This window comes from Semicossyphus pulcher, unplaced genomic scaffold (genome assembly GCF_022749685.1).
Source record: "Semicossyphus pulcher isolate SPU_LCO1_2020_fin unplaced genomic scaffold, fSemPul1.0.p SCAF_3, whole genome shotgun sequence".
In the NCBI taxonomy this organism is placed as follows: domain Eukaryota; kingdom Metazoa; phylum Chordata; class Actinopteri; order Labriformes; family Labridae; genus Semicossyphus; species Semicossyphus pulcher.
In genome coordinates this window covers 15842787-15869984 of record NW_027211704.1, presented here as the reverse complement: position 1 = coordinate 15869984, position 27198 = coordinate 15842787, and the positions used below count along the sequence as shown (strand labels likewise).

The window sequence follows — 27198 nt, the reverse complement described above, 5'->3', positions numbered from 1 at the left end:
AGCTGGCTTATCAAAACAGCCACCAGCTATGTGAGGAGAGTAGACCAAAATAATCAGTTGTCGTGCCCACAAAGAAAAACAATGAGCTTTTAAGCTTTTAAGGCTAAGGGGAACTGCAGAATTGAGTTATAATACTTAGTGGCTTCCTCAACATGAGTCATTAAATGCAATGCTATTATAGAAATCTGATTATAGCAGCTTTAACTGTCTTAGCTGGTCTAAATACCCAACTGAGTTTTAGCAAAAGCACTGAAGCTGAGTGACGTTACACAAACACATCACTGTGTATTCCTTGAAACACTTACCTTCTCTTTCATCTTCTCTATTTTCCTGACGAAGCTGCGTCTCGGCTGGCGGTCCTCGTGGCGCAGGAGGTTAACATTGAGATCTCCGGACTTGCTGAACTGCTTCTCCTCCTGCTTCTCAGCATCCTTCAGCTTGCTCTCAGCACTGATGCTCTCAGTGTGGTACATGTGGTATGTTTTCATCACCTGCAGGAAGAAGAAGACGGATATTCAACAGGTTTGGCGTTAACACAGCTGATCATCATTATTACATTTTAAAATATACGTTAATACGAGAATTTGATTCCTTTCAAAATCTGCTTTAACTTCAGTTCTTCCATGGTGGCCTGGTGGATCAATTTGGGCATCAATACAGCGGTAACACAGATGTCACTACATGTGGAATTCTTTAAGTGAATCCAGGGGCCCATGGCTGTGTGTGGTTTAGTCTTGGCTGTCAAATCTCCCCCCCTCACCCCCTCCTCACTGTGGCTTTTCCTGACCTCTGCATCATTTCGACACCAACTTCATCACCCCAGGCTCGTTCATCTTCAGCTCTTTTGTGCAGCAGAGTGACAGTATTGTTCTCTGTAGTTACCTCTTCACTTTGATCTCTGCTTAGACACCCAGACACCAAACACCCCACTCCAACTCAACACTGACAAGACTTTCAGTGACAGAACATGCTCGTAAGACAAGACAGAAGCATCCTGAACTGCTCCCAGATGCTCATTGAGAGGGCATCTCCTCCTAGAAGCCCGTTCTAAAGCCTCGTAAAGGAACATCCAGATGTGAGCAGCATCTTCAAACGTCTCGGGATTTTCTATGAACACCTCAGGATGTCCGACAATCGACATAAACATCAATTTATTTGTTTCCTGTGGTAAAGTAAGGAAGGCTCACTTAGGGCTGCACTTGAGCTGCAGGGTTCCTTTAAAGTCTCTGAGAGCGGCTCATCAAAATCACATGTGTACCGCTGACCTCTGACCCTGGTGGTAATATGTAGCAGTGCTGCCACCTACGTATTCCCCTATTTGTGCTTAAATAAATACGACTCTTCGCAACAAAAAGCTGCGAGGCAAACACCTGAGAGTAAACTAAAGATGGAATAAAAGCCACAGGTCTTTCCTCTGAGTGACAACATCTCCACACAGAGAGAAACTAGGCCAACGCTTTCATCCTCTCCTCCTCGGGCTGTCAAACTGTTTCCTAAAAATTCCTCTTAAAACGAGCTAGATTTAAAGCCAACTTTGAACCATGTGACTGCAGGACCTGCAGCTAAAGACAGCAGTAATTTGCAGGAAGACTGAGCTTCAGCTGTGTCCACAGGAGGTGTGTGAATAGCTGAGTCCACTGACGACAGCCCGGAGCTATTTAACTGCTGAGCGGAGCCCGTGTGCCAGAGAGAGAAACCAACATCGAGAGAGTGGATGGAGCGTTTAATAATGAGTCTACAAGTAGATGTTTCTATTCAACACAAATCTAAATATTCTGAGGATTAGGGCTAATTACAACATCCCTCATTAGACTCTGGCTGGGGATGTTTGTTGCACTTCATCCCCTCATTGTCTCCTGTTAAAATATTCTCCTCTCTGACCACAAGATTCTGCAAGACTGTAACGCAAAGGAGGGCTTGTACAGTAGAAGTGTGAAATATAAACGGGCAAAAGTCAAACCACAACATGAATTTTATTGTTTGCAGAAAAAACACAGTGAGAAGAAATGATTGCCTCTAAAGAGGGTATAGATAAAACGTTACATAACATAATCTACTGTATATATATGGTGATTTATGCAACCTAGGAAAACCCACTCAGGTAAAGTGTCCTCAATTGCAACACAAAGAGTTTTTTTAAAGAGTTTTTTTGGGCCTTTGCTTTAATTGTCTGACCGCCGGGATCAGCCCTACTCATGGGTCTGTACGTGACTGACTGACTTGACTGACTGAGTGACGGTACTTTCAGAGCCAAATAAAGTTGAAAAAAATAACAACAACAACGGCCCGGGAAACACTTCAAAATAAAAGCATTGTGGACAAACGAGGGGAGTCAGAATTCCAGATCGGGCTTTTACTTTGAAAAAGCATACCGGAAGTTCTGACCTACTTTACTCTCCATGCCTGTGACTTTTACTACATAAATATATGTTATTCACTTCAGAGTTCAATAGGACTCATTACAATTCATTTTCACCGTGTATTTTGACCGAGAACCGCGCGCTGCGAGATACGCGCGTGTCACGCCAGCATTGTGGAGACTCATCTGTTTTCATACACTTATAATGAAAATGAACACGTCCCGCAGCCGTCACGCGCACGTTTTTGTTTTGACCTAGTCTTGTTAGATAGGACAGTGGATAAGGACTGAGTCTCTATGAAAGGGGCCCCTTTACCACTGAGCTAAACCGGCGCCTGGCATGACAAAATCTTGATTATAGGAGTAATAATAGTAAAATAAATACGCATTAAAACTTCCAAGAGCAGCTTGATTAAATATGAGAATATTTTAAGCAGATCTAATGATATTAGGGGCAAGCTGAGACGGAGCAATCACACACAAAATTAATCTGCTGCTAAATAATGAACGCTACATTTTACCCAAATATGCAGCTTCTATGACATTTGGATGCTTATTTTCTGCACTTACATGCTGTGAGTGAATGATACAGTTAAAAAAAACAATGAATGGCTGACTGCAAATGAATGAATGAATGAAAGCTACACCAGCACCCGGGCCTGAGAGAGAGATGCTCAGTGTTGTTATTAACAAAAGCACAAGCGTGTATGAGACAGAGGCTCAGACATCAGACACGGTGCTGGATGATGACAAAGATAAGATAAGCCTTATTGATCCCAGCGGGGATATTAAGTCAGTGTAGCAGGAAATTAAAACAGGTTCGATCATAAAAAATGTTTCTCTGCGAGCAGGGTCAGGTATTGGCTTCTGCTCCCATTTCTCATTTCAGGTTTGGTGATAATGACAAGCCGCAGACAGCCGGATCGTCCCTCCCACTCATACTCCTGCTGCAGAATCATCTTTAAACAATATTTGAACAATCAGCCCACAGACTTCCATCTCTCCCAAAACTCTCAGAGAGCGGACAGGGAGCCAAACTGGATTTCACAGTTTTCTTTCAGTTAAATTCGCTTTTTTGGCCGCCAGTGAAAACTGTTAGAAAATACCACAAGGCTATCACCATGTGGGCCACGCTATTGATTTAGCTATTTCTGGACAAGGCAATACTAACAAGGGTGCAGTTGGGGAAAACAATGCTTCATTTTCCTCCAGCAGAGTTACTGCTGGGTGAGGGTCAGACTTCTATGCCTGCTAGTGCACTGTCAAAACTTTTCTATAGGTAATGATGGTAACTGGGAATACCCTGTCATATAAATGATGCCGTGTTGACTTCATTTGCACAGTCCTTTATTACAGCTGGTCCCAAAGAGCGTACGAGGAGCAGTTTTTTGAGAACAATGAATAAAAGTATGTGTCGACCTTTGACCCTGCACTGAGACTAGTTCCCGTTACAAGCCATTAAAGTCAAAAAATATATATATATCATGCAAAGAGATACCAAAACATGGTGCTTTCCTAAAGAATGCTCAAGATGTTTGTCAGAAAACAGTTACTACAGGCAGGCACGTGCACAGATAGGACCCAAGGGGGGCTTGAGCCCCAGCTCCTGTGCCCCCAGAGTTGAAAAGTGCCCTTAATTTAATCAAATATCCAGTCTATATCAAAACTGAATATGCAAAGTAGTATCCACGAAAAATATGGCTTATCAATTTAGGAAGTACTTATTTTTTTGTGCTTGAGCCCTGCCCCCAAAAGTGTGCACGGTCCTGACTACAGGTGAAAATGTTGTTTATTGAACAGTATGAAAAAAGAGGGATACTGAGTCCTCACGATAGGAAGGCGTTAAACTCCAGGTGAATGCCAGGTGCTCTTCAAGGCTAAAAAGTTAACTGTTGAAGGAGGGAAGCCACTGGGCTTTCTTCAGGCACAATCACACCGAGCCAAGGATTTAGTTTAAAATAACTTTATTGAATCAGGACATCTCTTGTAAAAAAAACAATAATATTAATGAAATAAACGCAGACCGGTTTCCTCATCGGGTCTTCCTCGGGGCGTTGCTCGAAAGAGTCAGATGGCATTTTAAACTCAATCCTTGGCTCGGTGCGAGTGTCCCTGAAGGAAGCCCGGTGGCTTCTCTCCCTCGACAATGGAATTATTAACGTTATATGAAGTGACGTTTGTGTTGTTGCAGCAATTAATTTCTCCCACAATTCCCACAATCCTCTGCTCGTCTTTAGAAAGAACAAGTCAATATTTAGATCTTTCATTTGCAGACAGACTGCAGCTGAGGCTAAGCAGAGCATGCGAAGAGGGACCATCTGAGTTTTATTATGAAGCAGCCGAGAGGGGAGAAATTGTGAAACGCATATTTATAGTAATATAATATATAAGTATAGAATAATGATTTGTTTCTGAGCTCTGCAGTGACCCTGAAATGCAGCCTGACTTGGGAAACCAAACAGGAAACAGCAATAAAAACTGCATTTCCATTTCTGTACAGAAAGTAATGAGGCCTTGTTGTGCCGATATATGCATTCTAACAATAACACAGTCCTTTTAAAACGCATATGCATGTCATTAACACACATATGCACTCCTTACTCTCACAAGCTCCTCTAAGACTCGCCTGTTTCTGCATCCAAATGTACAGATGGCAGGATCAGGGAGAGCTGCCAGCGCTGCCCTTTGCTAGTTTGATTCTCATCACATTGCACAGATGAATAAGTCATACAGTGTAGGGCCGCTCTGCCAGCTCTGCTGTTTCACCTCGGGGGGCACGAGATTGCTGAAGTTGCCTGGAGCTCGTCCAGTTTTGGGCTCTGAGCCTCACCGTCTGTGTACCAGTGCAGCACCGGCGCAGTGCGTCCTAGTCCCCGACATACGCTCTTCTATCTGCAGGAAATCCTGTTATTAACGATTCACTTCTTTGGTTGTGATTAGTTATTCTCAAATACACAAAACAACAAAATGCTTAGCGCAAATACAGCAGCTGATAAACTGTCAGCTCATTTAAACGTCAACCGATAAAGCGTGTGCATGCTGCCTTCGATAATACTGCCCTCTAATTATCTGATTTTTCACTGTATAATGTATAATTACTACAAAATACTGAGTTCTGTGTTGGGTTTTTTGTTGGCTAAAACCGAACATGTGAGCCATAAAATACATCCACGCATCATTCAGCATGTGAAAACATATGGGAAGCAGCTGCAGGCTGTCAAAAATAGGGCTGTCTGGCCTGTGCAACAATTACTTTTTAGCGCAGTGAGGGATGAGGACGACCTTTTTCTTATTAAAATGAAGCTGGAGACCATTTTAACACAGCAACAACAGAGAAAAAACACACTGTACCAGTAGAGAACCTGCTCATTATCGTCCTAACAGACCATCCACCGCAAAGCTAAGTGATGACTTTAGATACAACAAAGCAACTGAGCCAGAACAGGTGGATTAAAACGAATGAGTGCGTCCATTGTTATGAAAACAAGACGCACATTATGCAATCTGCTAATTACGTCTTCTCCAAAGCTGTTTACCTCTCTGAGGAGTGACACATTCACAGAGACAACCTGTGATGTGACCCCTGAACAGGACCGGTGCTGACGGAGCCACCAGATGTGGAAGTGATTTGAGCCCACACACCGTCTCTGACTCAGAGAGAAATGTAGCCTAGTGTTCCATTTCACCGTTAACGTCTGCCACGCTCACATATCGTCATCGACCATCATTAGAACCTATTTTGTACCTTTGCTGCAAAATAAATAATAAATAAATACAAATCTGATGCAGAATTTTTTAGACAGTTCAGTTTCAGTTTGGGTTCCTAAAGATGCTCTGATTCAGTTTCTTTGTTATTTCGGTGGCTCCAGTTTGTTGTGCAGTTGAATGATGTTGCCTCGTGCTTATCTGTGTTTCTTGTGTCACAATCTCGGATCCCATCGGCTATAGTCTGAGACGATATAGCCTCTGGGATCACCGGTGAACGTGCCGGGTTGTAAGCGATAAACGACTTCCCGTCAAGACTTCCTTTTCCGCGTGCTGCATTGTTACAAAAAGAGAAACCCGTTTTCTTGTGATTTACTTTTATTAACGGGTCTTACATTCGCCGAAATTTCAACATCATGATGCAGATTTATAAGAAGTATAAATTCAAGCTTTGTTAGGTCTGTCCTCAAGAGGAGAAGAAACTTTTAAAATGCTCGTTTGTTGAACGGAGGTCGGATCGATCTGATGCATTCGAGGAAGTCGGGAAATCTGAACGCTGAACGGCTTTCGTGACACAGCGTCAAGGGAATTCATCTCAAGTTAAATTTTAGATCTAGAGCAGATTGTTAACTGTTGGCATGCAGATGTCTGTTTATAGAGATTAATAAGAAGCCAAATCGTCGTCAGATCACGCTGATGTGAGCCGGGATGTCATTACGAAGGATTTTCTCACAGACGGTTTTTCTTGCATACGCAGCAGTCTGCTGATATGTGATTGGTCAATATTACTCGAACTACAAGCGTAGTTCAAACGGAAACCAGAACACTTGCCTTCCGGAAATCCACATCCCTGCCTACAGATTCTACTATGTAGAATTCTACTATGTATAATCTGTAAATAGAGATTACCTGTGTCATGTCCAACCCATTAATTTTAATAAGAGAATAAATGCGGAAACAGAAACAGCCCTCAATATAATGCAATACAGCAGCACCACAAAACTTTTAGGACAAACTACCTTTAACACCGTAACCTTTAAGAAGAGGGTTTATTTCAAGGCTGTTGCATTAGCCTGTAATCAAACCAAATAACCTATAAACAGAGTACAGTGAGTGGGTTGTTGGCAGGTGTGAGGAAAGAACTAAACGTACTCCCGTCCTGCTGGTGTATCCAGCCAAATTCCAAATTAAAAGGTCACAAGATAACAGACTTCATATTTGCCTAATGTGTACACTTGGGCGAAGTCTAATGTTTCAAAGGAAAAGACACTTTCTTAAAAGACTAACACAAGTTCCCAGCAGACCCATAACAGCCTAAAAAAGAAAGAAGATGAAATAATCTGTCAGAAAGACAGAGAGCGGAGAAGCAGAGCTGGATGAGCTCAGTGATGAGATAAGATGTGAGGGATCGATCTGCAGGAGACACAGTGAGTTACTTACAGTGTAGAGTTCATTCGTCACCTTCACCAGCTCCTCGTGCATCTGGATCCCGATGTCCTTACTCTGAAACACAGCGAGCGGAAAAGACAGGGTGAGCAAACTAATCATGTTCGAGCGGACAGCTGAGACCTGCTGAGACAAACTCGGTCGATTATGAAGCAGGACAAACACCACAAATGTCCTTATATAGAACCTTTCTAGTCTTCAAATCACACAAGCTGCTTTTACACTACATGTCACATTCACCCTTTCATACACACATTCATACACTAATTCAGTGCTATACAAGGCATCTATCTGTCGGCTAATCATTTGCACACATTCACATAACGCATGCTGTGACTCTGGGAGCAATTTGGGGCTGGGGATCGAACCACAAACCTTCCGCTTGTAGGGCGACCCACTATACCTCTGAGTCACAGCCGCCCTATTTGCCTCAACTTTTGGATGGGTCGCCACCAAAACACCTTTCACTTTGATTTCTCAGATCAGCACACATTTGCGTGCAAAGAAATGTAACTGTGAGCTGTGTGGCATGCACATTTATTTCCTGTCATTATTACACATTTCACTTCACGAGTCACATTTTCATCCATAACTTGTGTGTGTATTTGGGGGTGTTAGTGACGTGCATCAAGGGGTTAAGAGACCCTCCGACAAATATAAACAGCCTTTTGATGCTTCACTGTGATCTCCAGATATAAATAAAATCAATATTGTATTATAGAGGAACAACAAGCCCTACTTCCAAGAAACTGCACGTGATGCAGTGCACCTCATGAAGCCGCACACTTAAGCCTTTTCACACCCTTTAAAACACACACACCTCGACGTTTTCACACTCATCACACCACACAGCATGCAGTGTGATCAAAAACAAGAGACACACCTGGAAGCAGAAACGACTGACAGACTTGATGTAAAGATGTCGGTTTGTGAGAGAGAGCTATACAGCTTTTGTTTGAAGACTCTGAAGAGAGAAGTTGCACCAACAGCCCCTGCATATATAAGTGTGATGGTGTGAAACATCCAAGACAAACAGGAGCTAAACTTCTTCTGACTTCACAGAGTTATATGAAGTTGTTATGTTTGAGAAAGGGTGATATGAAAAAAGCTTTGGGGTCTCTGTTTCAGTTTGTTTGGGTATGTTTGATTTAATAGATATAAAGGACAGGTTTTGACTCAAAATGGAGACATGTTTCTACATCGTCAAGACAAATTAAGGCCTCTCAATATGCCAGTTTCCAGAATTATGCATTAGTCACACAGTGGGTGTAATGTCTGTAATGTTGCAGCTCTAGCAGCCTTGTTAGATGAAACCATCTCATCTCATATTCAGATGTGTAGCTTTTGTTTCCTTCAATCTGCCTCCCGGTGTCACCACAGATATGAGAGCTGAGAACATCTTGTGGCAAAAACATGAGTCTGAACAGGAATATCACTCTTGATATTTTATAGACTGAAAAAACTTGCCTGTTTGAGCAGCTGGAAAGCATATTTTCCCAATATGTCAATTATTGGCTGACCGCTGGGGTCAGCCCTACACATGGGTCTGTATGTGACTGAATGACTGAGTGAGTCAGTGAGTGAGGGTACTTTCAGAGCCAAATAAAGTTAAAAAAAAAAAAAAATAACTACAACGGCCCGGGAAACACTTCAGAATAAAAGCATTGTGTACAAACGAGGGGAGTCAGAATTCCAGATCGGGCTTTTACTTTGAAAAAGCATACCGGAAGTGTTGACCTACTTTACTCTCCAGGCCTGACTTTTTCTACAGGAAGATATGTTTATATTGCTGTCAGAGATCAATAGGACTCATCACCATTCATTTTCACCGTGTATTTTGGCCGAGAACCGCGCGTGACTCGCGGTAAAAATAGGCGAGCCTCCTATTCTCTACATTTTCGGCGCAAGATACGCGCGTGTCACGCCAGCATTGTGAAGACTCATCTTTTTTTCATGCATTTCAAATGAAAATGAACACGTCCCGTAGCCGCAACGCTTCCAGTGTTGCCCACAAAAGTGCACATTGACCTGATGCGGTCAGCCACATAGGCTACTAGGTTTTGACCTAGTCTTGTGTGTGTAATGTGTTAATTTAAATGATGATCGATTGCTGTAGATGGAGGTCGTGGGCAGAGTTTACTTGAGTTCAGGTCACAGATAAGATCTTTGACCTTCATTATTTGCTTGTTAACAGAGGAAGTAAATCAGGCCAAATACAAGCAGCCGTATATGTGACTGGCAGTTTCATATCTGAGTTAAGATTCATATTTAAGTCAGGAAGTTGAAAAGAACAGACAGCCAAAGAGTCAAAGTGTACTCATGAAACATGGATTATTATTCTCTGGTTCTTTCATGAAGCCCAGTTTAAGTAAATAAAAATGAGGCCGCTAAAACATCAAAACAAATCTGACGTGATCATATTTCAGTATTTACAGCACTTACAGGTGACAGACAGGAAGGAAAGGGGAAACAGAATTAGGCATGACTGAAACAATGACAGTCTTGTCAGTTGGAGATTGATGCATCAGTTAATCAGGTCAGGCTGTAAGCATGCACCTAACAATAGCTGAAGCCTCACATGCTGCATATCAAAGTGCACAGTGCGTGATGTGCTTTTAAATTTGGCAGCAACATTTAAAAAGACGCTCTGTGAACCCCTCCTGTGATCACTACCTTTATCAGACGCTTCCTGCAACAGTCAACAGCTGACTCATTAGCTCTGGTGCAACACAATGACTCAGCAAGATGCATGATGGTCATGCATGGTCACATATGAATCATTATGAGGAGGATCATTTACTCACAGATCAATAGAAAAAGAAGGAGCTGAAAGGAAACTCTTACACACACATGTACCAACCCTAACCACACCTAGCATCCCTGCAGAGCGATTCATCGGCAGATAAAGGTTTTATTTTTGTTCCCACCCTGCTTGGCTGCAATAACTGTGCTTGAATAAACTTGCTGTCGATGAGTCAGAATCTTAACTAATCATCAAAGAGGGGGAAAAAATTATGAAACAAAATCTTGCTCCAACAGTTCTTCACTAAACCGGATTATGAAATGTAGCCACAGGGGGGGAAAACACAGTTATACAGGCGGGATTTGTTGTTTTTTCTCTGTTTTTATCTGGAGTGCAGGCGTTAAGTCCTACTCGAGCGAGCATCAGACTGTGATGTGATAAACGGGGAGAATCCTCGGAGGTCTCCGGCAGCTGGTGAATGGCATCTGTATGCATGAGTGGCTGTGAAGTGAGCCAGACTGCAGCGTGTACTGCAGAGGCTCAGGGGGAGCAGGGAGGGTTCAACCACCCAGTGTGATGCAACACAGTGTAAGAGCTATAGTGGGTCATCTTGGAGCAGCCGTCATAGTAACGCCTGTGATTATATATTATTTAGATCTTCCCTCTATAATGAGAAAAAAATAGCACTGTTGCACCTGCTGTACTTTTTTTTATTATGCTGTTAATTGATACGGAGAGTGTTGGAGCATTGAGCAAACAGCAGGAAACACTTCTCTTGTATGTTCACTTCTGCCAGATTTACTGTAGTGTAATTTGCACTTTTGTGACAGTTCCCATGTTGTTACCTTGCAGGGGCGTGTCCACACTTTTTGACAGGGGGGCCCAACTGGGGCACCGACTTATGCAGGAGGGGCCTGGTGTCTTGTGTACACACATATTGTTCGAATAGCATTTATTTCGCAATTTTTTCTCCACTTATCATTTCTACTCTAACTGCTAACATTAAGGTATGATACAGATATTCCTGTGTACAGGTTTTTAATTCTAAAACGAAACACCGAATGGCAGTGTATAAATCTTCCACACTTTGTTCCTTAAGTACACTTGAAAAAAGGAATCTCCAAAAGCAAGAATATAAATTACTAATTAGGGATGCATGATATTGTCGGCACCTTATCAGTATCTGCAGATAATGGCTTGAAAATGACATATCGGCATCGACAGATATGTCATTTTTCTGCCAATATTTTCTGCCGATATTTTCCGCCGATATTTTCCGCCGATAAAACAACGCTCTACTTGTGCCTAAATTTTTGATGATTCCCAAAAAAAATTAAAGAAAATGTTACAAATAAATATGGCATTTTGAACATAACCTAAGTTTAAGTACTTTTCTTATATTGCCCAGTGAATGTGTACATTTTTAAAAGCACTGTATTGTGTTATTTCTGCATCTGCCAGTGGGCCACTACAATAAGAGTAGGCATGATATCAATTCCACTACAGGGGAGACTTGATGTTCTCTGCAATTAGGTGGAAAAAAACTTGTGCCTAATATATCGGTATCGACATCGGCAATCAGCAAAAAGGGTTGGAAAATATCAGCTTATCGGATATCGGCAAAAAATCCAATAACGTGCATCCCTATTACTAACAAAAGAAAATGTGCTTAAAATTTAACGCCACAAAAGCTACTAGCAGCCTGTTGCAACTCGGCTGAATAAATTGGTTTTGAACATAAGTCCCGCCTCTGACAGGGCAGACAGCCAATCATAGTTCAGGATTATGGGTTTCCACCTGGGTTGGCCAATCAGCTTTAAGGGGGACCCATGCCAACCAAGGCCACCCCCTGGACACGCCCCTGTTACCATGAAGACAACTTGAAACATTGTCGTCAGCCATTAAACACGATATGACACTTAATACTTACTACTCAGCTCTTTGGAGAAATGCAGCCTAAATAATCAGCTACAATGAATACCAAACACCGCCTAAAAAATGAACGTAACCTTTATAATAAATTAGATCATTTTAGATAGAAATGATACACTGCCCCTTTAACTCACAGATTTGGTAGTCATTAGATGTTAAACAAGCCTTTGATCATGTTTTTGTTGACAGCAGAACTGTTTGTCCTTGATCACGTCGCCATCTATAACCGTCAATCATCTAAAGCTCTTTCATTCATTTCAGTTTAACATTTTCAATTTTCCCCAGAGCTCCATGACATTTTTGATACATTATTTATTGCCTCACTTTGTCGTTTGCCAGCAAGCAGCGGCAGAAACATCCATTCAAACGTTTGAATAGAGAAAAAGCTACCTGAGGGCACCTGACTCAAAGAGGATGGAGTTTCTCCATTTTCAGCTCTGGCACTGCTTCTGACAAAGGCATGTATCCACAACACACAAACACACACACGCACACACACACACACACACACACACACGGAGTAACATCTGAACGGAGCCAAGTAAGCAGACTGGAGCTCACCTCCAGGAAGGCCTGTAAGGTGAAAACAGGGTTCTGCTGTTTGGATAAGACATCTCTGCTATGTGCTGACAGCGAGCCAGACGTTTCTCACACCAGTGCAGGCTGCAGGGTGTTGAGTCAGGGGGTCTCGGATACACCTTTACTTTTCCCCATGATACTTTGACACCTTGTATTTACTCCATTTGTAATGAGACGAAGCTCAAACTACCACATTCCTATGGGCTACCGTGAGCTAGCACGCTAAAGCAAAATTAAAGCCTAAAAGTAAAGAAAAAGCTTTCAGGTACTGTAACATACTGTATACACATTGGTATTTTCATTGTCAGACTAGAAACCAAAGGATGATATTCCAACTGACCTTCTTGAACAGGCGGATGACGTCCTCGCTGATCTGGGCCAAGCGGACGATGACGTTGTTGGTGTAGATGTCGCTGAGGGTGGCGTGGTCGCGGCTCTCCCTCCTCGTCTGGTTCAGGACCAGGTACCAGCAGTTTACCGAGGACAGCAGGTGCTGGTCCTTCCTGAAAAAAACGAAGAAATACAGGAGTGTTGGAATGACGGTTGGTAATGTATTTTAGTGGTCAATTACATTTTCTGTGTGACGTGGCTCAGTCCTAGTTTAGAAAAGACGACGTGTAAACAGCCATGCTAGCAGCTCTGTTAGCCTTAAGCACAGTTAGCTAAAAGCTAATGTTGGAGTGTCACCATGCTTACATTAAAAAAGGTTTATGATGTAAAATGATCATGCCTATATTAAAATAATTATGTCATCATATAGTTCACGTTATTATGAGTATAAATATTGCAAGCATACTTAGAATGCTCACAAGCGGGGCTGATGGGTATGTCACAAGGTTTTAATCATAAACCTAAGACTTGAAATTTGTTACAATTCATCTTGCAGAGGAAAAGAATATTTTTACCCCATTACATCGCAATCTACCCAGTAGTTATTGAGACATTTTCCCTGTAAAAACAGTAATAGTTTCACCAGAGGGATGGACAGGACATCATCAAAGTTATGATGATTTATCCTTTGGGGAAAATGCACTTGAGTACAAAATGTCATGGCAATCCATGGAACGGTTGTTGCAATATTTCCATCTGGATCAAGGTCACTTACAGGCTTACAGTCAGCCCTTCATATACTGAATTATTTACTTTCCCAATAACTAGATGGTCATTGGAGGACTTACAGCAATACTACACAGTGATCATTGGGTCCAAACAAGGCCAGATACCACACTTACACACAGAAATTATACTGCTAAAGATGGAAGCATTTGTTGTAAAGTAAACAATACAGCAAAAACATGATCGGCCAAAATACTAAAGCATATTAAAATACCACAATGTTCTGCTTCAGTTATTGTCTTCCTCCATCCTTTCCTTTGTCTTCCACGCGTTCCAAACAATGCTGCAGTCAAACAACTTGTTCAGTGTAAAACGCTGGTGACCATAATGATCCGGAGAGTCATGGGCCCTGATTGCTGCATAATCAGTTTAAGCTGTCTCCGCCTCGGGTGCTTTCAAATAGGAAGAGCAAGGCGCACACACACACACTCGATCCCTTCAAACCTTGTCTGGATCCTATCTGAGCATTAATCAATCAGCCAACCCTGCGGAGGAGACAAAGAGAGAGAGAGGGAAATGGGAGCAGAGGAGGGCGAGAGCCAGAGCAGGGTGGGGGGATCGGGTTTCGGTGTGGAGCAGAAATAAGGGATGAGCCGCTCCGACATCAAAGAGCCCCCCTTCAGAGAGCCTCCATAATGCTAATCACATCTAATGAAGTTGATTCCTCGCTGCTCCGGAGTGCTTTCACCATTATTCCTACACTTAACTCTGCCCCCTTAACGCACTCACATCAGGCTGACAGGAGGCCAGCACATTGTTCTCATAACATCAGTGCGGGGCATGTGGACTGAACTTTATCTCTCCATCTATCACTGCTTCTTTAACGTGAGCGCTGTCCTGAGATGCACTGTGCCTGGAAATCGAGTCAATTAATTTGCTATTATAGAAATGTAACGCTGAATTAAAGGAGCTGAGAAAATCCATCCATCAATCTGCACCACATTTCACTGCTGCGATCAAGAATGAATCATAAAATGATTAAATCGGACGTGAACATGCTGTTTCAAAATGAGATGAACTTGAGTGACCGGCTGCAGAGGGTAAGATTTAGGTCTTACTAACAATAGAGGACCTGACGTGGACCATATTCTCCGTCCCTTCTCTGCGATGGTCTATTTCTACTCTCTCACCATCCCTCATTTTGAACCAGTTCTGCTCGGCCGACCTGTCTGCCTGTAAGGGACGCTGCTGCTCGCTGTATAATTGCTGTTTGTGCCTGAGAGATTTAGAGAACATCACCTCTACTCCCTGCTAATCCCTAAAAAGTGGTCAGAGATGCTTCATCACATCCCTCAGCAGAGCCAGGCTTCCATTTTAGCACTTCTTTTTCCTCATCCTCCTCAGCTTTCCACGCAGACACTGTTCCCAGTGGACGAGAGGCAAATATTTGGCTCTCTTCTGATGGTTTAAAGTGCTTGTAACACGGCCGCTAAATCTGCTGCTTAAGTACATTTTCCTTTAAGGTGTTTCACCTGACAGGAAAAACCAGGTCATGCTTCATTAATCATTTCATAATGTAACCTACAGGAATCTACAGACCTCGAGGGTATTTGGTCTGCAGGGAAAAAGAATTGTGTTCATAATGCAACAAACAGAGCTAAGTGTCTACAGCCATTAGTGCTGGCTTAGATGTGCTGTTGCCTCACAGCTAGAAGGTTCCTAGTTTGAATCCCCATTCGGACGAAAGGGGGGGGAAGATACCTGTGGAGTAGCTTAGCATAATTTCAGCCCTCATACAGCCTCTGCCTGAAACGACTCACTGTGTGACGTCACAAAGTGCAGCGTATAGAAAACACTGTGTGAAACCTGGCGTTCACAGCAGCCTGCAGACTGAGCTGAGAAGCCTGGGGATTACTCCAACATACTTTTACCTACAGATTTGAAACTTCACCCACGATTAGTCTGGACATCCAACATTGTAACATTATATACATATATGTCTTAAAATGTGAAGCAGCATAATACCCCCTCTTTAAGTGTGAGCATGAAAGATTGTCTGTCTCTGTGTGTCAGCACTGTGATTGACTGGTCCAGGGTGTGACCCCCCTCTGCCCAATGACAGCTAGAATAGGATCCAGCCCCCCATGACCCTGAACAGGATAAGCGGTATAGATATAGATGGATGGAGTTAGCATGCTAACATGTGCTAATTAGCTTTGAATGACGGAAACATTATTAGTTTTTTAGTTTTAGTTTAACACAACTGTTGGGCCAGAGTTAGCTGTTTAGTTAATTCACATCTGTTGTTTTGCAGGTCTTTGTTCATCAATCAAAGTAGTGTACAAATAAGTTAGACTACGTCAAACCTAGTATGTGACTGACCGCATCAGGTCAATGTGCGCTTTTGTGGGCAATGTGTTACAAGGACTGTCCTTATGAGGCCGGTGACAACGTGTTTGAAAGCAGGTGCGCGCTGCGGACGTAGGTGAGGACAGCAGACGAGCAGCGGAGGAGCAGCCCCGCTTACTCCCCGAACAAAGTACCCAGAGCCGTATAGACAGAGAGTCGCATCAGTGGAGGTCCAATATGTTTCATTATCCACCATTGCGATGATGCAACTCTCTCTCTCTCTCTACGGCTCTGAAAGTACCGTCACTCACTCACTCAGTCAGTCACTCAGATACTCAGTCAGTCACATACAGACCAATGTGTAGGGCTGACCCCGGCAGTTAGCCAAAAAAAGAGATCAGATGACGTCAAAAAAACACCAAAACATTACGAATTGGTTGATCATCTAAGTCAGTATGACGAGTCCTCAAGGGACCATGAACATTTCAGTCCGGACCAAAGTTTTGGACTGACACAACAACCTGTAAAGTGAAGCTGTAATCTTTCAAAAAGGACTACAGAACACTTATTTTTACACCAAACTTTTCTTACATCAACTACTGAATGTGACAGTTTAAGACCAGGATGATTATTTGGGAAAAACATCTAAAAGGTCTAAAAGTGGCAGGGTGTATTTTCCTAACGCTCAGGGTTTAAGCCTTTAAGCAAACAAAGGCTGCAAGATGTTTTTTTCCAGCCTCTGTCCTAATTTAACAGAAATAGGAGCAGGAGGTCGGTAATTAGGCCTCATTTATCTGCCTCATTTCTTGGAGCTGAGTTTTTTAATACAGTAATAAATGCAACTTTTCATAACGTTTTATAGGACTGAGTCACTACCTTTCTATAGAGGCCTATCAATCACAAAGGACCAACTTCAGAGTGCAGCAAACTCTTTCTTCCCTCTCTTCTCTGTACTCACTCTTCCTCGCTGATTTCCCGTAAAAGGCTGAGCCGAGATCCCCTGCAGGTCAATTAATCTAGAGGGCTTCAAAAGGGCTGGTTTTGGATGGCTCCATGCCCTCGGTATTTATACACAGGATATCATTAACATGCAGAAGGCAATGGATGAGCTCGGAGAGTCTCTGGAGATGCGAGAAGGAAGAGGAGGAGGTGGTGGAGGAGAGAGGAGTGAAGCTCACTGGTATCCTGTTACATCTGTCTCATCCTGCAAAGCACTGCCTGACTGTCTCTGTGAGGACGACACATGCGTCCATGTAGGGATTTCTGTGAATTGCAATGAAACAAAGAAAGAGTTTACGGTTGGAGAAAATCGCCATAATCCTTTGATTCAAGGATAAACTGATGGCAAGCTGTCTCCAAAATGTGACACCCCGAACAAGTAAGCATTGTGCACGTGCTTTAGTCATGGCTGCACTGGATGCAACCATCTAATCACCCAGGGCCTCTGATGTGTCTGAGCCAGGATTTCCAGAAGGAAGTGTGTATTTATCAAACCAGGACTGGGCTCTATGAAGGCCTTTAATCCCCTCCGCACTGCCTGCCTGCCTGCCTGCCGCTTATCAATGAAACAGCCGAGGAAGAGGAGACGTAGCCAAACACAGTTTCAAAAGACACGGAGGCACGTGGGCACATGCCGCCAGCTTTGCCATTCAGATTCGCTTTGCCCCCGTTTTCAAGCAGGGCTTCAGTATGCCACTTTGCCGATTTGCACATCATTTAGTACTTTTTTTCCTTTTTTTGTGAGGAGACCCAGTGCCAACATTTGATAATGCACAGCTGCACAGACACAGGGGCCAGAGCAGAGCAGAGCACGGCGCAGAGTCAATAAAGAAAAGGGTTTGACAAGATCTGAAAATCAAACTGCAAACCAGCTAATCTATTGATGTTGTACATGCTGACTTCACCCAGCTGGATTTGTCAATGTGACAAGAGCAGATACGGCTGTGTTCAAACAAACCCCGCCGAGAGAGATACAGTCTGACCTTTGAACCTCAGAGCTCCAGAGAGCAGCCATGGTTTAACAACATGTGCGACTAAAGCTTCAGCTGTAGTGTGGTGCGAGTGCACAAAGGCTGCAAAGAAACAAAAAGCACCAAAGCAGCACACATCATTCTACATAACTATATAGAAACGACATAAGAAATAATGCACAGTGAGCAGGTTGTTATAACAGAATGGAACCAAGACAGGGTGATGTGGTCTTGTCACCCTGAGGGGGGTTTATTTCGCTATAACAAGCAGCTCACGGTACGTTATCATACTTATTTCATGGCTCATTACTAAGGCTGCACGATGAATCGTTTAACCATTGCAATTGCGATGTGCGCATTGTGAGGCAAATTAACTGCAACATGTCAAGCTGCTACTTTGTGGTTGCTTGGTGCAAAAGGAGAACTCGCCATTTTGTCGTTTTCCATCAATAATCTACAACAAAAGTCCGTCTGATGTCACATGAGTGCAGCTCTTTGTGAGAGCACAGAGTGAACTGAGATGCAGAGCGCCCTTATCAGCGGCACCTCATCCCGGTGCTCGTTAGCGCCGTGGCTACATATGGCAACAGAGCGGACGTGCTGCGGAGTGTTTACTTAAGTGGCTACACCTGCAGCACCTGAAATGAATATTTTTAAAATAGTCCCATAAGATGCTACGTAGGATGATGAAGTGAGCAGTGTGAGCGGGACTGCATGGATCAACGCAGCACCGGAATTTGGTTTTCAGTCCGCGTCTGTCAAAGTCTGCTGCCTTGTTCTTTTCCTTGACTTGTACACTCGACAAAGATCTGACACTGGAAAGACACCAAACACTTTTCTCTCTCAGTAACCTAAACGAATCGCTTGGCAAAGAGATTAACCCCCCCCCCCCCCCACCCCCCACACACACACACACACGCTCACTCAAACCAATTTGGACACCACTACAAGCCCTGTCTTATCTCTCCCAGACAGGTTATTCTCCATATCAATATTGCATGAGTTGCCTTTCTAATGGGGCTATGTAACGTCTGAATAATGTCTGTATGACAGACGATACACATCCACTCTAATGTGATGTGCTACATTATAAATCCCATTGATGATAGACCCTGAAACGTCTGCTCTGTAATTAAAATCAGGTTGGCTAGCTGTTGTCTCTGAGGTACTGTGAACCAGTAAGAAAGAGGGAAGTGGTGCTCTATCTGGCAGAGCAGCAGCAGTATGTAGCAGAGAGGTAACCCTCCAGTGTGTCCGTTCACTGTGGTAAATGAGGTAAAGTGGACGAGCAAAATGATGCTCGGCCTGGCTGCTGCTGCTGCTGCGGTGGAGCTGTAGCTGCAGTAGCTGTAAATCACTTTGGCATTCAGCTTGCTAATGAATCTGCACAGGAAGGGTTCAGCCAGCAGACTGCAGGCTGAGGTCCAGCACATATGGAGGAGTGTGCTGGTCAAGATGACTCAATTAGACTACCATGTTTGAATATCACTCAAAATCTTAAAGGAGTAAATAAGACACTGCTTTTGAAGTAGCATTACTTTTACTCAATGTAAGCGAACATGGTTAAAGGGGTATTATGCCAATTTCAAGCTTCATATTCCACCTGTGGAGTAGCTTAGCATAATTTACAGTAAAAAAAAACCTCTTCTCACACTGGTGCTCTGTGCAGACCCTCATACAGCCTCTGCCTGAAACAACAAAAGTCAGCTCTGTCCCATTGAAAAACCCCGCCCCTACAAGCCCATTTTCTCCTGATTGGCCAGCTCTCCGAAGCCTGCTGAGGCTGCACCTTGTGACGTCACAAAGTGCAGCGTGTTAAAAAAAACTGTGTGAAACCTGGCGTTCACAGCCGCCTGCAGACTGAGCTGAGAAGCCTGGGGATTACTCCAACATACTTTTACCTACAGATTTGAAACTTCATCCACGTTTAGTCTGAACATCCAACATTGTAACATTATATATATATGTTTTAAAAAGTGAAACAGCATCATACCCCCTCTTTAAGATGTGTTAGAGATTAAATAAGTCAAAGATAACAAATGAAAAAACTGAAATAAGGCCCAAATTTTCCTGCTCTCTGTATTCTTGGTGTTGTTTGGTCGGGCGTTGAGCCAACAACATGTTTTTATTGGACCAACAGGAGAGTTTTTCTTTCCTACTTTCTTTTCTATTGGTGTTTTGGTGGTTGGCCATAAACTTAACTACCTTAAAGCGGGAGGAAAAGCACAGTAAAGGGCGTGTCACAGCTGATTAACAGGATTTGTGGTCGCCTGCCCGCCCAGACCAGGAGTGCACAGCACAAGGTGCAACCACGTTATGAACCACCTTTTTTGGCTTAAACAAACACTTATAAAACCGTTTTTCTAAATAGAGGTGAAAGTGTGTGTGGGAGAAATTTCAGGTGACAGACTGAATTTTACATCCTCTACACGTCAAGCATGAGTAGTGGCCTCCCACACACACTTCCTGTGTTGTCTCTGCTTTTCTTCTTCAGCCTCTATTATTTAATTTTGTCCTTTGTTCTGTATTTTCTGAAAAAAAGTAAAATAAACATGAAATACAAAGCATTTTAAAGGTCACTTTAAGCACAACTTCTGTGTGTCTACGTGTTTGTATAAGACCTTTGTCAAGACACTGCACTGACACACACGTGGGCTCCCTGCTTTTTAAGTCTGCTGTAATCTTGGCAGAGTAAAGTGTAACATGATTAGAACATGTGTCTGAGGATTAGAGTGTGTTTCTTCTCACACCTGTCCCTCGCTGTGAGGAGGAGATCCACTGTACGGTTTAAAGGTTAAGCCTCTGTGTCCCAGCAGCAGCAGCTCTGTTCTGTTCAACTATCAGCCAGACGCCACAGTGCAGCACGCCTCCTCTAACACAGCTGGACTCAATTATCCAGTCAAACATTCACACACACACACACACACACACACACACAAACTGCTCTACTATGCACAGTATGCACAAACTTCTTTTTTGGTCTTAATATTGTCAAGATGGGATTTTCTTTACAAAATAAGAGTGGAAAATTAGATAAAATGGCACAAAATATGACTCATCTACGGACTATTTGAACTTATAAATAATATACGTGGGTTTATCTGTTTGTTTTTCTACATTACTGTACCATTTATGGTCATTGAATAGGCTGTAGTTTCTGTGTGACTCCTAAAACACAGTATTTTCACACCTAGGCAGGAGATTTGTGAACACCTGGAAGTGTTGTTTCCTTTTTAATTTAAGCCGACAATAACATCGTCATCCAGCAGATCAGTGAGCATGTGAGAGTAAGACGCTCACATTACAAATTCTAACAAGGTTTGAATATGAAATGTCAGGAATGCAGTCCTGCTGTTTCCATGTGTGAGAATCAGAGCTGGGGTTGGACTACATACATGGATGTAGATTTTAGTGTGAGATTCGGTGCCAGATCACAGCTGGGTGAATCTTTCCTGCTCGCCTGAGGTGCCTGATTTTGGGAGCGGCAGCGCTTTATTTCATGCCCCGCGTGAGTCATGTACCAATGTGTTCCTGGTGGTTTCTGTGCAGACGATCCCACTTTTTTATCACCAGTGTACCTTTGAGTGTTTGAGCTGCAGGGTTTATGTGTCAGGGTTACAGCGGCTGATTTGGATGTGATGACGTTAAATGGCCTCCTCATTCACTGATTCGTTTACTCTAAGTGTCCATTAATGCTTTTTGCCTTCTTCTCTGGACTTTAATTAAAATTTGGTTGATAAGACGCACTTTTAATACATAATTTTTGGCTCACCATCGGGGTCAGCCCTACACATGGGTCTGTATGTGACTGACTGACCGACTGACTGACTGAGTCAGAGCTGACGGTACATTCAGAGCCGTTGAGAGAGAGAGTTGCGTCATCACAATGGCGGATCATGGAGCATATTGGACCTCCACTGACGCGACTCTCTGTCTATACGGCTCTGGATACTTTGTTCGGGGAGTAAGCAGGGCTGCTCGTCCGCTGTCCTCACCTACGTCCGCACCTGCTTTCAAACACATTGTCATCGGCCTCATGAGGACAGTCCTTGTAACACATTGCCCACAAAAGCGTGACCTGATGCGGTCAGCCACATACCAGGTTTCACCTAGTCTTGTTTCATCTAAAAAGTGGGCTGCGTCCTTTATACCAGTGCGACCAATATACCAGTATAAAATGCAGAGAGAGTCATTTTTTAGTTTTATGGTATTTAAGCCAGACGATGATGCTGTAATCTAGCTGAAGCTTCGTCACAGACATGCGCCATCATGATCGCCAGTGCAGCCACCAGCTGAGCTTAACTACCGCACCGGTAGCTAGCAGGATTGCAAACTCGACATGGTGAAAACAGATTTGTCAAATGAAAATACATTTAAACTGTTTCTTCTTTAGCTCTGGGTTACCCCCAAAAACAGGCTGCGTCTTATTACATATTACGGATTTTACGGTAGTTCTCTTTTATAACAATGTTTGTTATAAATTAAAATGTTGATATTACATAATGTTATTACAACACATATATATATAAAAGTACATCGTCTTGTTTCTGTACTTATTCTGCTAATTAGTTCCTGTCTTGAATAAATGACACTGTTATAAACTTAGTATCAGCCTCCACATGGACCCACTGCTCTCCGTCTGACGCACATTCAGCCATATTTCTACATAATAGATGCAATTTTTAACATAATGAAGCTCTGAGCTTCTGTAATAGTCAAGTGCTAGATCACAGCACCACGAGCGTCTAAGTGCGTGTGTCCATCCCTCACCAGTCTTAACTTCTTTAATGAACCGCTTCCTCGTCAGCGCAGCAGAACCAGCTGACCTTTGAAGACGTCATAAAGATCCTGACCGTAATAATAGAAATTCCCTCACAGTGCATAAACGTTATGGAGTGTTTTGTTTCATGGCGCTGTAATCTTATAATGCACTGTGATTAGCAGCAGGGTGGGGTCTCACAGCCGGGGTATAAATAGTGAAGTGTTTCGAGGAGGATGCAGACGCTACACAAAAACACCCCTGTGATGCAAACTGAAAGTACTTTACGGAAATACGTTGTTTACTTAAAGTATTCAACATCTGGGGGCGTACATATGAAAATGCAGCTTTATAGTTTCAGGTAGATTCACATGCTGAGATGTCACTAAACAATGTGTTCCTGCGCACTACCTGTCAAAATGCACGAGAGAAAAGAGAGGGATGCTTAAAATGCTGCCATGCAGTAACCTTCAAATATAATGAATAATAATTAGCTGAAGCATTGACTTTGCCCTGGGTTTTGCCTCACAGGCTACATATGGGTAACTTTCTGACCCTTGGATAAGCAAAAGTTATACTTGCAGCCTGCAGGCTATATTTAGGGCAAAAAACTTTTTTACATGTTAAAAACATTTAATCTATTAGAAATTAATCATATATTACATAAAAAGGTCGGTGAAGGATAGCGCTCTTTTTTAGTAAGAGACACAGACACTATCTATCCATCATAAAGTGGAGCATGAGATCTGCTTCCTGTTTCTTATTAGACTACTAATAATTTGCAAACCCTTCACACAACCTCTCAAAAGCACCAACACTGTTACATGCAACAGTTGCAGCATCACACTGCATTGTCAGCCCGCAGGGAGGGACACTCACTTGAACTGCTGGTGCTCCCTGGAGCTGCGGATCTTGGAGGAGAACCTCTCGGCCAGTTTCTCCAAGCTGCGCGAGTACTCCAGCTCGATCTCGGCTTTGCGGCGGAAGAACTCCTGCAGGTCCTGCAGCAGCTGGATGCGAGACTCGGACTGCTGCTCCAAGCATTTGAACTGCTCCACCAGCTGGTTACGGATCTCTGCGCATCAGAAGAGAAGAAACAGAAACGGTTATGAGTCGAGTGTTTGTACGGCCGACACAACAAGGAACAACACGGCGGGTCAAACAGAGCCTGGTGAGAATTCATCAAGAACTTTACTGTTGTGAAGTGTTTTATTTTAATGCACTGATCCACTTGGAGCGAGTAGTAGAGTAAGATTTCCTGATGCCGCCAGACAGACTGCAGATCCTTCATACCAGCAGGAGCCCACGAGAGAAACCCGATTCCTCTTTGTAGTGCTGTCATCAGCAGCAAAGACGCTCGAATCAGGAACAGAGACACAGAGAAAGGAGCATTTTGCAGAATGAAAACTCGACCTGATGGAGGGAGCTGCGGTAAACAGGATGAGTGGTGTCGCTTCTCAAGAGGAAGGAAACCTCCTGAGCTAATAACAGTTATTTATCAGACATCAAAATGCCTTCTAATCCTTTAATGTCACATAAAAAGCGTGATTTCCCTCGAGGCAAGTGTAGCAGTGGTTTCCGTGCCTGCAAACTGTCAGGGTTTTTCATGGGAACTTCAGGAATTCTTAAAAAACTGCATTTCAAAATAAAAGCTGTTTTTTTTTTTATATTTGTCTTTAAAGAGTTGCAGGAAAATGAGCTTCCTAGATGTAAGTCAGTGCATGTTGTAATGTCCTTGTGTCACATCGTGAGTCACTGCAGGATTAAACCCTTAAGAATTCATCCTAACATATCTGAGCCCGGGCAGTGACTCCGTCAGTCAGATGAACTGCTGACTGATGATGTCGAAACCACAGCCGTCACACAGACTGTGTTTCATGCTGTTCAGGGTGTAATTTGTTCAGCCGGGCCCTCCTCGTGGATATAAGCAGCCTCTCACTGCCGGAGGAAGGCTGCCATTTGAACTGAAACAGTGATGTTTTGCGGGGCGGGCGAGCTTTTCTCTCCCTGTGATGTCGTGCCGCCCGGCCTCAGCCTGGAGCGGCCTGCTTCACTGTGTGGTTAACCACTGTCCCTGCCCTCCTCCTTTATCCCTCCTCTCCCCCCCTAGCTCTGAGGGCTTAGGGAGCGATACCACCACTTCTGCTTCAGCCCTGTCAGGAATGTCTTTTCTACCCAGACATGCAGCTACGCTCATTTGTTCAATGTTTTCTTCTCTAAAAAGGAGAAAAACAGTCGAGCCGAAAGAGAAATGCCCCAGGAAACTGTGCCACCGATCCGCATGAGTGACAGGGAGGACTTCAGAAAGCAGTCTTTCACAGAAAAGGGAACTCTGAACCACCAGCTGCAGCGCTGCGCTTGACAGATGAGCTTGGAAAAATAGGTCACGCACACCAGAAGTGTGCCCTTCCCTCTGAGAAACCATGAGCAATTGGAGAATTACTCCCTAAGTGTTCCCAGCTCCGTGAGTGGCTTCACTGGCTGCGGTTTAGTCAGAGCAGAGGACCCCTCTGTGGTTCAGTCGCAGAGGAGGAGGTAAAGATGTTTCGAAAGATGGTTTCTCTTTTTAAACAGCTTCCAGGTGAAGAAATAAAAAAGACAAGAGTTTATAGTGCAGATAAAATGCTTCAGAACAAGCCTTTACTGCTTCCAAGATGATTTCTGTTCAAACCGCCAACAAATCAAGAGCTAAAGCTCGATTCATGTTTCATATCAGAGGCGTTTCTTCTTCTTTTCTATGTTATCAGTTTAATAAATTACCCTGAATTTCTGGACCCACCCTGCGTGGGTTTTTTGACGTGAATGCCTTGAACCCACTGATATCTGTGTTACCCTGCTGTGCCTGGATGCCCCACTTTCAGCTGAGCTGCTCTGGTTTCCTTGGTTTCAAAACAAAACAACAGAATATCATTACAAGCACAATATCTGCACAGACAAAGCACTGTTTGCAGATTGGTCTCTTAATAAAATTACATTGGCAATGATCTGGAAAATTACTAAAAAACACAGGTTTTTGGAATGAAATGGACTTTTAGCACCGTGTGTAACTATGGGTATCTGTAAGTAGAAAAGCTGCCATGGGCTCATTTGCTTTTGACACAAGTCCTCGCAGTGCAGGTGGGACTGCTCAGGCGAACCACACAGCAACACAACCCTGATTCAAAGTGAGCAAGTTAAACCTTTAATGTTGCTGCTTGATTAACCGTGCCGCTATTATCTGTGGCAGACCTTCTGTGTGTTGCCTCTCGCTATTTTAGGATGGAGCCATCTGCTTTTCTTTCGGAGGAGGGCGGTGGGGGTTATCTTCAGACAAAAAGGCTGGTGGAGAGAGAGGAGGGGGGGATGAGGCTGGAGCAGCTGAAATATGGTCACACACTGGGATCGAACATAAAAAGGCCAAAATTCCTTATTTGAGGATAAACTTATCCTTTAAAGTTTTGAAACAGCCTCTACTTTAGGGGCCATGTGAGGGTGGAATAAAATTAGATCTTTGCTGCTGAAATTGAGCCTAATGTTAAAAACTTGACTTGCTTTGTGTCTTTTACTTTGTTGTGTTAAAATTAGCAACTGGGCCCCATTCAGACCGGCGAACACGGCGAAAGAGCGATGCAGAGTTGGCCTTCTTTCTGTCGGACAGGTAGGTGCCTTAAACCGGGTAGGTAACCTCGGCGGGGTGGGCGTGTTCTAGTTCGAGAGAGAGTGAGAGAGAGCTTCTGGTGATGAAGAGCCCAGGAGGAGGGGCCCAGTTTGAATGTGTTGTTGACAAAATGCAAGGACAAAATCCTTCTTATTCTACCTTTAAGTCCAATACGTCTCTCTTAACATTCCACTAATGTTTGCAAAAGCTGAAATAAATCCTAAATTCTCTCCTGCAAGTATCTATCTGCAGGCAGGTTCAACACCGCCGCTCTCTAAATGACACATATTATGACATATTATGAGAGCAGACATCATATATTCACGGCAGACACTTCACGTCCTTAACCTCAAGTCCATACATCATCATTATAAGAGCCCTTTCCACTGGACACCTGCTCTTTAATACTATTTCTCCTCCACCGTTCCAGGACAGGAAATGAAAGCACAGAGCAGGAAAACCTCTGAAAACAATAGCAGGATGTTGGAGATCCCTGACCTTTGACCCCAGCAGACAAAACTCTGTGTTTGCAGCTGTGTTAGCGCACAGTGCGGTGATGTTTCTAGTAATGGTTGAAAGTGTTCTGTGAACCGAAGAGTCTGAGAAGTGTGAATATTGTGGTTCACTGGGCATGAATAAAAAGCATCACATGTAAATTGGCTT

General features: G+C 43.4%; 1 protein-coding gene across 2 annotated transcripts in view; it reads right to left on the bottom strand.

Moving 5' to 3' along the window:
• The window catches only part of srgap3 (SLIT-ROBO Rho GTPase activating protein 3), a 60881-nt gene that overhangs the window by 23504 nt on the left and 10179 nt on the right, over positions 1-27198 (bottom strand). For both annotated transcript variants that reach the window (XM_069677709.1, XM_069677710.1), the window contains exons 2-5: positions 23778-23973; positions 13105-13267; positions 7505-7567; positions 306-491 (exon numbers count right to left, since the gene is read on the bottom strand). In XM_069677709.1, the coding sequence (XP_069533810.1) occupies positions 306-491; positions 7505-7567; positions 13105-13267; positions 23778-23973 (608 nt within the window). The remainder of the gene's footprint in view (positions 1-305; positions 492-7504; positions 7568-13104; positions 13268-23777; positions 23974-27198) is intronic.